General features: G+C 38.8%; 1 protein-coding gene across 1 annotated transcript in view; it reads right to left on the bottom strand.

Annotated features, from left to right (window-relative positions):
* The window catches only part of LOC122671488 (26S proteasome regulatory subunit 8 homolog A), a 29,704-nt gene that overhangs the window by 8,362 nt on the left and 8,564 nt on the right, over positions 1 to 12,778 (bottom strand). The window contains exons 3-7 of the mRNA XM_043868732.1: positions 12,106 to 12,330; positions 11,390 to 11,452; positions 11,114 to 11,277; positions 10,634 to 10,790; positions 10,419 to 10,517 (exon numbers count right to left, since the gene is read on the bottom strand). Of these exons, the coding sequence (XP_043724667.1) occupies positions 10,419 to 10,517; positions 10,634 to 10,790; positions 11,114 to 11,277; positions 11,390 to 11,452; positions 12,106 to 12,330 (708 nt within the window). The remainder of the gene's footprint in view (positions 1 to 10,418; positions 10,518 to 10,633; positions 10,791 to 11,113; positions 11,278 to 11,389; positions 11,453 to 12,105; positions 12,331 to 12,778) is intronic.

The raw sequence follows: 12,778 nt of genomic DNA on the forward strand, positions 1-12,778 counted from the left end.
GATTACTACTATAAAACTCTCCGGAGTTTCCAACCATCTTTTATGGGTCCAGACTGCATGCATATATTCATACCAAAGAAAAAATAAAATACATTACTGATGATCCAAAGGACCCTGCTTCGGTTACAGCTCATGATGAGTGGATGCGTGAGAACTCTATTATTAAAATATGGCTATGGAACAATGTTGAGCCTGCTTCTATTGCATCCAATGTAATGTTTCATACTCTTGCCAAAGATGTCTGGAATGATTTGCGTGAAAGTTTTCTCAAGAAAGGAATATCTACCGCATGTATGATCTCTATGAAAAGATTTTTACTTTCCAACAGGGGGATAAATCCTTGAGTAAATACTTTGCCAATTATAAGGGCATGGTTGAAGAACTCCAGATACATCAGCCCTCACTACCAATTTGGATTAATTAAAACAAAAACGGGCTGAGTTCCATGTTGCTAAATTTCTGGATGGATTGCAATGTGAAAGGTCAACTACTCACAACGGAGAAAGTTCCCTCTCTTAATGAAGTGTTTTCCTGTATCAATCGACTGGCTACTCCATCTAAACTTGATAATGCTACCAAAGAAAGTTCTGCCTTTGTTGCTAATTGTAGTCGCAGACGTGGTCTTGGCCAATCAAGGGGTCATAGCCGTGGCACGGGTGGAAGGGGTGCCAATTCCCAATCTTTTGATAAATCTTCCCGACAATGCTCTTATTGTGGCAAACAAAATCATACAGTAGATACTTGTTGGGCTAAACATGGCAAGCCCAACAGGGCAAATGAATGGGCCCATACAGCCATGACTGACAACCATACTGAGAAACCTACCAGTGATATGAATCAAAGTTGCACATCAAGAACTTCATCCACTGTGTCACGTGATGATTACAATCAGCTGGTCAAATGTCTGCAACAACTTGAAGCTGCCTTTGCCTCCACTTCCACCGCCACTTTAGCATATAAAGGTAACTCAGTATTTTATCCTTCTTCTATATCTTGGCTTATTGATTCTGGTGCTTCATGTCATATGACTGGTAAGTCTAGTTTGTTTTCTTCTCTAAATCAAGTACAAACCTCCTCTAATGTTGTCCTTGTTGATGGGTCCTCTACTAAGGTCAAGTCACGGAAATGTTTCCCCAACTTCTTCCTTATCTTTTTCTCCTGTACTTCATGTTCCTAAATTAGCTTTAAGTCTTTTATCTGTTAGTCAACTTACTAAATCGCTTAATTGTTTTGTGACCTTTTATCCTTCTTATTGTGTTTTTCAAGACCTTTAGACAAGGAAGACGATTGGTGGAGGGCTTGAGCGTGATGGCCTGTATTACCTGGATAGCACAAGCCCTTTTACTACAGCTACATCTACAATTATACCTACTACCATGCAATGGCATTTATGCCTTGGACAACCATCTCTCCCTAAACTACAGTTGATGGTTCCTAGTTGCAAGTCTACATCTTGTCTTGAATGTGAAGCTTGTGAACTGGGCAAACATCACCGAGCCTCTTTTCCTGCTCGTATTACACCTAGAAGTTCTTCATTGTTTTCTTTAGTGCATTCTAACATTTGGGGTCCGTATCGTGTCTGTAATAGGTTAGGTTTTTCTTATTTTGTTAGTTTTGTGGACGATTACTATCGTTCCACTTGGGTTTATTTGTTGAAAGACCGGATTCAATTTATTACTATATTTAAAAAATTTTATCAGGAAATAAAAACTCAATTTGCCAAGTCCATTAAAGTTTTTCGTTTTGACAATGCTCTTGAATACACTCAAACTGAGATTTTTTATTTTCGTCTCATTCATGGTATTGTTCACCAAACTAGTTGTTTGTACACCCACAGCAAAATGGAGTGGCCGAACGCAAAAATAGACACTTACTTGAGGTGGCCTGGTCCATTATGCTCCACATGAATGTACCCAAACATTTTTGGTGTGATGTTGTCCTCACTGCTTGTTATCTTATTAATCGTATGCTGTCATCCGTTTTAAATCATACAATTCCTTTTCCTCTTCTTTACCCAAATCGTCCTTTGTTTACTTCTCCACCACGTGTGTTTGGTTGTGTATGCTTTGTTCACATCCTTCACCCTGTCGTTGATAAGTTATCCCCTCAGCCTATTAAGTGTATTTTTCTTGGTCACTCTAGGACCCAGAAAGGATATAAATGTTTTGATCCGGATTCCCATAAACAGTTTCTTAGTGATGGCATTATCTTTTTTGACATTACTCATTTACTTCTCCTACACCGTCTATTGTACCCAATGAAGATCTTCTAGGTCCTCCCATACCTGTGCCCATACCCATCTCTCCACCAACTAAGGTTTATCAACGTCTCCGCCGTCGCCCACGTGTTTTACCCTCCATTACCGCTGAGCCGGCCCCATTAACCCTGATCCATTACCTTCTGCTCCTAGTGTTCTAGAGTTGCCATCCACTACTACAGACGTCGCTCCCCCTGCCCCGTCATCTGATTCTAATGTAGAGGTCTCCCTTGACTTACTAGTCACTGTCCATAAAGGTACTCACTCTTGTACTTAAAAATCTCATCAATCACTCATTATTTATCCCATTGAAAAATATGTATCAATTTCTCAACTTCCACCCCACTATCACCCACTTGCTTCGGCTTTGTCAACTAACTTTGTCCCTACAACCCATCGTGAGACTTTATCTCATCCTGACTGGAAGGCAGCAATGGACACAAAAATGGATGCATTACATTCTCGCAATACTTGGACTCTGGTTTACCTACTGGGAAGGATCTTGTCAGGTGTCGTTGGGCTTATATTATCAAATACAATCCTTATGGTTCTATTGATCGTCTTAATGCCCACCTGGTTGCCAAGGGCTATACTCAGACTTATGGTGTTGACTATTTTAAGACCTCACCTGTTGCTCGCTTGAATTCAGTTCGGGTTCTTATATCTTTGGTCGTCAACTTAGATTGGCCGCTATATCAGATGGATGTCAAGAATGCTTTTCTTTATGGTGATCTTCAGGAGGACGTTTATATGGAGCAACCTCCCGGGTATGTTGCTCAGGGGAGGATTCTACCAAAGTATGCCGACTTTGCAAGGTAATCTATGAGTTGAAACAATCTCCAAGAGCATGGTTTGATAAGTTCAGCTCCATTATTACTGAATTTGGGTTTTCAGTGTTACTCTGACCATTCCGTCTTTGTTCGCCACCAAGGCTCAAGGATGGTTATAATAATAGTTTATGTAGATGACATTATTATGTCTGGTAATGATGCTTCTAGTATTGCTTAGTTCGAGATTTCAGTTCGACTGAGATTTCGACCCAAACCCACCTTTAAGTTGTCAAGATCTAGACAGAACTCGACTATCTCGGCAGAGAAGTGCGTGTGTGCTGTGGAGCTCATTTTTTACGGTGGTTTCGACGAAGAACTTAGCGGAGATAAGGAAGAGGTTACAAAACCTACAAACTTGCAAGATTTGTGAGAAATCATCTAACATTTGAAGAAATTTTTTAAGGTAAACCATTTTTTCCCCAAATCTATTTTTTTCAAAAAAAATTGTTCAAATCTTAATGAAATCATGTCAATTTAATATATGTTACATAACTTGGCCGATCTATGACTTGGAGTCCGGATTTTTTTCTGTTATTATTTTTTTTTCAAATTCTACAAAAAATGAATTTTTTGAAGAAAAAAATAGGATCAATAGTGATTATTTGGAAGTGATTTTCATGCATGTTGGATACCTTTGGATGTTCTGCGGCCTCATGAAGTCACTTTTTTTTTCACCCATAAAAAATATTATTTGAATTAATAAAAATATTATTAAATTTGCAAAAAATATTAAATATTAAGGAAAAATAACTATTTTTTGCTGGAAAATTATGTACAACATGTCCTATATGTCCAAATTAAAATCATGTCAAATACATCATTCCATTATAATGTTTTATACTTTAATGTATAAATACAAATATTTTTAATAGAAATTCTAAATTTTATTTTTAATTAAGAAATAAATACTAGGGTTAGGAGATAAATATAAGATAGCTATTTGATTGTTTTAGTAGCTTGAGATTATGTTTAATAGTTACAAATACATTACTTTAAGTCTTTAATAGTTACTAATACATGTTTATTGATGTATTAGTGTAAAAAGTAAGACATTTGGTACCATAGTTGTCACGGCGTCACGGCGATCCAAGTCGATGGAGGGGTGTCACGTCGATATATCGACATGTTGCCCGCCATGGCTTTGCCATGGCGAGCATGTCGACCATGTTTTATTTTTTATTTTCTCTATTTTTAATGTTTTAATAGATGTATACTCAAACCATGTTTTATTTTTTCTCTATTGTTTCTCAAGTTTTAAGAAGAAAATTCAGAAATCGAAGAAGAAATCGAAGAGGGAAAGAAGACAGGAAGAAGAAATCGAAGAAGAAATCGAAGAGGGAAAGAGAGACAGGAAGAAGAAATCAAAGAGGGACGCCATGGCGTAGGTCGCCATGCAACCCTCTCCAGCGCCAGGACGCCATGGCAACGCCATGACAACTATGTTTGGTACACAATGGGGGACCATGGTGAGATAGCATGGCAACATGGAGTCCCAATGTTGGAGGATAAAAAGAAATCCAAGTGTTGATATTGTGAGAAGTTGCTTAATTTTGGAGGGGCCACTAGATTAAAGCAGCATTTTGGCTGATGGCTATAAGGATGTGGCCAAATGCACCAATGTTCCTTATGAGGTGCAGCAGGCCATATCAAAGCACTTAAGAGGAGGAAGAGAAAGGAAAGCTAAAAGAGAGAGGCAACAAAGAGACTATGAGGCAGTACTAGAGAGGACTGGTATAGAGGTCATTGTAAATGATATTGAATATATGCCTCCTCCTGATGATTTCCAATCAGAGGTTGAGTAGAGAATCTACCAGCAAACTTTGGTAGCTAGTAGACAATCATTGCATTTTGAACATATGAGGGCATATGAGCAGCCAAGAGGAGTTGGTGGATCTGGCTCAGCTACACCAGAGGCAGTGCAACAAGATGAGAGGAGGAAAAGCAGAAGACAGAATATGAGGGAACCCCCATGACCCCCAACCCGACTACGAGTACATTCCCCGGATCCCATTCTTCAGCAGGATCCCACAATATTCAAGCAACAAGATGCCTACCAACCAACCATCCTGCAAATGTTGATAGTAAAAAGGATGAAGCATGGGATGCCTTTAGCAAGTTTATGTTCTATAATAGCATACTACCTAATGTAGCACAGGGAACCTACTATCATTCATTCCTCGACGCTGCAAGGAGGGCTGGCCCAGGATTGAAGGGGCCCACACCATATGAGTTGATGAATGTCTATTTGCCTAAGGAGAAGGAGTTGGAAGACTACATAGGGACTTTAAAGCCAAGGTGGGAGAGGTATGGAATTACCATTATAGCTGATAGTTGGACTGGACCAAAAAAAAACTATTTTACAGTCTATTATCAATTTCATAGTGAGTTTTAATGGTAAGACAATATGCTTAAAGTCTTTGGATGCATCAAAGGAAATAAAGGATGCTTCATATTTGTATAGGGAACTAAAGACAGTGGTGGAGGAGGTAGGATCAAAGATCGTTATCCAAATTGTGACAGATAAAGGTTCTAACTTTAAAAAGGGTGGGGAGAAGTTGATGAACAAAAAAAGCAAGAAGATCTACCTCTTTTGGACTCCATGTGCAATGCATCCATTGATTTAATACTGAAGGACATGGGGAAGAAAACTTTGGTGGCAAGTGTAGTCAGGAGGGCAAGATAAGTGACCACATTTGTATATAACCATGGTTATGTATTAAGTCACTAACAATTTATATATGTCATTACCACTTTACCAGCATACTATCTCAATCCAAAGTATCACTACTAGCATAATCTTAGGCTAGACACAGAATTGCTAGAGGCAGTTCAAAATGTTATTGAGAAGTTGGAGCCAAATGCATCGATACAAAATGAGGCAAATGATGAAGTGAGAGTATGGGACTTGGTAGAGTATTGAGCCAAATGCATCAATACAGGTTGAGGCTTATTGTCCTGTGTACTAATTACTAAATATTAAATACTAATGCAAGACATGTTTGAATTTTGAAATGAAAAGATCCAATACTTCAGAGAGGCTAGCGCAAGTTTAAGTCGAAAAGCTGCAGTGGAGGGTAAACAAAAGTCGGACCCTGGTAGGTGGCATTACATTTATGAATTATAATTTTATCCCTTTAAGATATACATATTCCTAATATTCTATATTTGCAATGCAGCCGACTGGTGGGTGCTTTATGGTATAAGTTCACCCAACTTGAGGAAGATAGCAGTTAGAGTGCTCGCACAAACTTGCTCATCCTCCGGATGCAAGCGCAACTAGAGCACATTCTCATTAATTCACACGAAGAGGCAGAACAGATTGGGTCACCAACGACTGGAGCAGCTAGTGTATGTGCATTATAATATGAGACTAAGGATGAAGCACATACATGAAGGAATGGGCAACAATGATAAAGAACCAATCGAGCTAGAAAACATTTTCCAGGAGTCTGATGATGATGAGGATCCCCTATTCCAGTGGGTGAGGGATCATAGTGGACCAAATGGATCAGGCTGGGGGTGGGCCCGATCCCATCATTACGAGCACAACCGGCACAAATGTTGACAACTATATGTCGAAAGAGGAGTGTGTGCATTCAGAGTCGCTGAAACCTTTTGAGACTGCAATTGGAAGTGTTGATGATGAGGAACACCAGTATGATGATGATAATGATGGTGGTGATGGTATGATGATGGTGATGGTGATGACCCTGGTGGTGGCATGGCGAGTGGTGGTTATTATGATATTGTCATAAGGGGACAAAGGTGGGGCCTATGCGTTATACAGGTGAGAGTCAGTTTACGGATGCCACATAAGATCAAGACCATGGTTCCCCCGCTACGTACCAGAGACGCCTGCATCGCAAACAGTCACAAGCTCAAGATGATGACATGAGTATGAAGACCATGTTTGAAAGTTTCGGAAGCATGAGTATAGATACTAGTAATGAGCGTCAGTCATGGCATGCATCTCAACTTCAGTATGACTATGATTATGGCCAGGAGAGCACTGATTCCAAACATAGTAGTTATAGCCAGTTTGGGCAGCTACAGTCAATACATGAGTTCGACAATCAAATCACTAGGTCAGGTTTTGTGGACATATTCCCAGTCCCAACCCAGCCATACCCATACATGTCGATGGTAGTTCAGTAGCCTGGTGGAAGTAGCAGTGGATTGATCTCATCGCAACCGCTTCTTCTATACCCTAGGATAGGGAATTTGGAATATGTTGATGACAACACTCAAATGAGTTGTGTGAAGACTATGTGCAATGCTTCAGCAGCACTATAAATGGGAAGACTATGTGGCACAAGCTAGAGTTGAATACTTGATTCGGCAATATGGCATGGGATGATAGATGTAATAAGTTAGGATTGATGTATTGTACACTTTTACATTCGTAATGTTCATTTGTCGTCAAGCTAGCAACGCTACGAGTAAGCCTAAAGCTAGTTGTTTAAATTGTTTTATATTAATTGTATGATTTGATTACATTCAATTACTAAATTACGTATAGAATAGGGCCTATTAGTACGTCGTCGCCTACCAACCTAGGGTTTGAAGTGAAACTCCTATTTGGACTTTGCTTTTTTAAAATCTGATAGTGTTTAAATGGCCTAAAATAGGCCAAGTACCAAATTTCAGCCCAAAATAGGTCTAAAACCCACCGAAACCAGCCATCAAGCTCCAAAAAAAAAATTTGCACCAACTCAACAAGATCTCGGCCCAACTCAATTTTTGTCAAGGCGAAACCTGTACCAAAACCAAGTTCTTGAACCTTGCTTGTCAAGTTTAGGTCAGCCTTTAACGATCCCAACCAAAGCTTAGCAATTTGGGTTGGTCCCAAATGCAACAACTGCATCAAGTCACCCTAGCTTATGCGAGCTTTCCTCGCTCGAAATATTCGTTTTATCTCACAACAACTTCTCTTATTCTACTCTCTTTTCTCCAATTTGTTTCCCTAATCGCAGACGTAGAAATTCTTTCAGTTCATTAATGAACACATGCTAGTGTTCGTTTGTTTTGTTACTGCTCTCCCTCAGTGAGCAATAGCATGCCCTTAATAGCTAACTCTATCCTCTCAATGGCTTCTTTCTCACTTCTTCCAATGCGAGGGATTCAGGTTGCTGCTTCCGCCTCGGCTTCAAATTCAGCTTCTCAATTGGAGTCCCTAGCTTCCATGACAGAACGTTGGAAGCCCTTGTGTTTGTCCTATACCCAAGGCAAGTGCACAGAGGAAGCTCAACCATCCTGAAACCTTTTGAAGCTTAACTTTGTTTTTATTTTCTCTCGGTTTCATCCCGGCTTGCTTCTTCCATGCTCGATTATTAGGTAAAATTTGTAATTTCTAACTGCTTAGCTACATTTTCTCTCTTGCATACCAGGTGCTTGATCAAGATAGTCAAAAAGCATTCACCTGATGACAATTCAGTTTGTGAAGCAAACATACTCTGTCTTGATATTCTAGATGCCAGTTGTATATGTGAATGACATTTTGAAATTTCTTTGGCACTGCAGACATATGATCTTTTGCACCTAGCAAAGTTCAATCATAATTGTTCCAAATATTTTCAAGTAAATGCTGCTGACCTCAACTGTTTGCGCTCTCAGCATCTAGATTATTTTTTGGTGCTCAACTTGGAGGAGAAAGTTGAGATTCTTGAGTTTCCTATCATAATCATTGATGAAAAAACCTTGGATGTCGTGGATTTCTTTCACAGGTACAGGTTGAACTCAACTTGCAAAAATCGTATTCACCCTTCAAATCCCTATTTTCTCCGAGCAAAAACAAAACACAATTGATGCAACTAACATTTTATCCACAAGCTGCTCTGAAAATTAGTCTTGAGTTTCTAGGAGTGGCATGTTTGACACATGACTACCAGTGGAATTAATGTCCTTTCTCTAAGTATCTTAAAAAGCGGGTGTAAGACCTTAGTTACATTCAATAAGATAAAACAGATATGGGGTTCACAGTGTTGACACATCAGAGAGATCAATATATGATCAGGGGGAATAAAAGGATGGTACAAAGTTAAAGGGGACTAATCTACAATAATCTCACTGGTACCTGGGGCATCAGATATTGTCGTTTGAGTTTGTGTTTCTACTTTCTAAATCTGGTTGTAGACTCAATTTTAACTTCATGTGTCTTTAGCACAAACTAGTAGAGCACTTGGGGATTCCCTAAGAGATGGTGATTCGAATCCTTCAAGACGCATTGAATTTTCTTATGTCTAATTTTCTAAATTCTTATGGCATGAATGGAAATGATAGCAATTTATACAACATTGTAGAATTGAAAAGATGGACAAAAGTGTCGAAACAACCTCCCTCCTCCCCCCCCCCCCTTTTTTTGGGGAAAAGATGGACACAAGTTTCCTGCTGCATTTATGCAAATTTGAAGTAGTTACTCTTGTTATTATAATTGGATAATGGTCAATGACATTTATGCAAATTTAAGGCTTTGTAAAAGTGGAGAATGGGATCTGAATTATTAAAATGGCATTTATGTAATAATCAGTGTAGGAATTGTAGTGATTCTATCAATTGCATACCAAGCGCTAAATCTGCTCTGAGTATATCAATTCCAGAAATGTTTACCATGCGTCGATCTCACTCTCAAAAATCATGAACTCAAAAAAAAAATCAATTCCAACCAGAATCAAGGAATTGGGAGCGGAATTGCTATCAATCAGGGCCTGATTTTCTGGAATCTGATTTCTTTGTTATTAAACCTGAGATTTCAAATCAGATTTCATATATAGCCATCACACCATGTGTTGAGTTGATCTCTGGTTTCAAAATTGAATCTTGCTACTGATTTCCTAGAGTCCTACCTCAGGTCTGACTCTTCAGTTTTATCCTATTTGCGAATCGATTTCTAGTTTCTGTTTCAGATTGATGAACCTATTGATATTGCTGACTTCTGTTGCTGTTTTGATCATCTTCATTTACTGGTTTGATCCCATTACAATCTGAGATCAATTATTCTGTTCTTGAAACCCTAATCTAGTGTCCTAATTTCAGTATGATACTATCATATCTTCAGATCAGACCCTCAGATTTTGAGGATTTATTTTCCTTTATAAATCTGACCATCGACCAGCTTTGGACTGAATCAGAACCATGGATTGTCTGTTACTCTGTTATTATAAATCTCTCGAATTCTTTATTTCTTAACCTACTGCAATTCTGGTTCATTATTGGATTTCTGAACCTATTCACTTTAGGTTTCTAGAAACCCATCACAAATGCCTTATAAGTTGGGAAAGTTTTCAGGGATTATGCCTGAATTATTAGGATTTTATGATGAACATGGAATTTACCTCCTCGTTAGGGTTTGGGAACTCAATCTTCCTGTCAATCCTTCCAGGCCTAAGGAGTGCTTGATCCAGAATATCAATCCGATTTGTAGCCATTAGAACCTGTGCGGAGAAAGCACTAGTTATGATAGGCCCACCAGATGAATTCTGATTCTTACATCATGGTGTTAAGATTCTAAACAATTTCCATAATTTAATATTAAAGAAACAGTAAGTACTTTAATCTTGTTTGAGGCCTCAAACCCATCCAGCTGATTGAGAAGCTCCAGCATTGTCCGCTGTACTTCACTGTCACCATTTCCAGTCCCAGATTCCATTCGAGCAGATCCAATGCTGTCAATTTCATCCATAAAAATGATTGACGGAGCATGTTCCCTGTGAAAGCAAGATTCACAGAAGCCATAAATAAGACAAACTTGAGCAATCATGTCAAGCAGATGCATACATGTCAACATCGGCAACTCAATTGGACACAGAGAGAGAGAACCACTCTCCAAAAGATTGCTTCTCTTGGTGCAGAGGTATGGCTACGTGCAATGGAAGCATTAAAACATTCAACTATCTTAGAAACAGATAAACAAAACAAACAAAAAACCATTAAAACCTAAATCAGGAAGACTTCTGCGAAGAAGAATTGTCAACAGCTGCTAGGTAGATTAAGCTATATTAAGTTGTCCAAGGAGGGGAATCAAGCAAACCTGGCCATAACGAAAAGCTCTCTGACCATTCTAGAACCTTCACCGATATACTTCTGAACTAACTCAGAACCAGAAACCCTGATGAACGTACAATCAGTATGATGAGCTACTGCCCTTGCCAGCAGTGTTTTCCCAGTACCAGGTGGCCCATAAAGCAGAACTCCCTATCAAGTTCACCATGAAAATTAATTAGTTAGGTCTCTGAAGGAACATTGTCATACAAATTTTATAAGTTGAAAGTTGCAAAGTTGAAAAACTTTGGCAATGTTAAATTACCTTAGGCTGAGCAATTCCAAGACTCTCAAATAATTCAGGGTGTTTGATAGGAAGCTCAATGACCTGAAGATCAAGACACAGCAAACATAGCAATTAATAGAGCCATACCCTAATGAAACCATTTTCAATGAAATGCATCAAAACATAGGACACAGCTACACATAATTTAAAAAATAGAAAAAAAAAAAAGCATCCCAGTTCACAAGGCTACCGCTATTGCAGAGTCTGGGAGGAGCAAATGTACACAGCCTTACCCCCTACTTTGCAGGAGAGGCTGTTTCCAAGTTTTGAGCCCGCAACCAACAGGCGGGTTGCAATAGCACCACTTTAACTGTTGCACCAAGGCTTGCACATAGGTACACATAATTAACCAACCCAAAATTCAATTATAAACATATAAAGCAAAAGTCTTTAGGGCAAAACAGTACACACTTTTGTGATCTTGGGATCACACCCATCCTGAATGAGCAGAAGAGACAACCCCCCCCCCTCCAAAAAAAAAAAAAACCTTTTTTGTGATCTTGGGATCACACTTGGGCCTTGTACAGTAAAGAGCCTCGTTTGGGGGATTTCTCTTCCCCTGAACAGAACTTGTAACAACAACTAGTATGACGATGATAAAAGAAAGACCCTTCCAGACAATTCTCATTCACCATGAACAAAAATAATAACAATGACAATGCCGATAATAAATTTGAACTTGTCAGCAGACAAACCTCCTTGATCTCTTTGATTTGCTGGTCAAGACCACCAATCATATCATAAGTTGAATCAGGAACCTTTTCAACTTTCATAAGATTCACCAGAGGATCTACTTTGCTGGGCAAGATTAAGTGAAGTACATAGCTATCATTACGAAGAGCAACTCTGGTTGACGGCGTGATCTTTGTGATATCAATGTTCTTATCGATATCCACAACATACTTCCCCTCTGGGTGCACCTAAAATACAGAAAAGGAGGCAACAGTCAATTAATCCACAACAGTAGGACCCATCTATTGCAACTACAAATAGAACAGCGAAGTTCCATTAATTTACTGGTAGTAACTAGATCCAAAATGAACATGAGAATTCTTTCTACCTTGCATGCTTCCAAATAACAATGACAATGAGAGGATAATATACCACTTCCTCCTTTACCTTTTCAATTTGCACTACATAAAACTACCTTCCATTTTCAAGAAACCTCATTGTCTTATTACAAATGAAAAGAGAGTTTTTCCCACTGATATTATAAAAAAAAATATATAGGGTGTAGAAGGTGCAAGAAAAGAGAGCAACTAGTTCCACTTCATAGGCACACAAAACAATATAATCAATGTACTTGTTCAATTTACTTTCAAAGAACAATTCTTTAAGGATATGAGGGAAGTGCAATTTTATATAACA

This window comes from Telopea speciosissima, chromosome 8, assembly GCF_018873765.1.
Source record: "Telopea speciosissima isolate NSW1024214 ecotype Mountain lineage chromosome 8, Tspe_v1, whole genome shotgun sequence".
In the NCBI taxonomy this organism is placed as follows: Eukaryota; Viridiplantae; Streptophyta; class Magnoliopsida; order Proteales; family Proteaceae; genus Telopea; species Telopea speciosissima.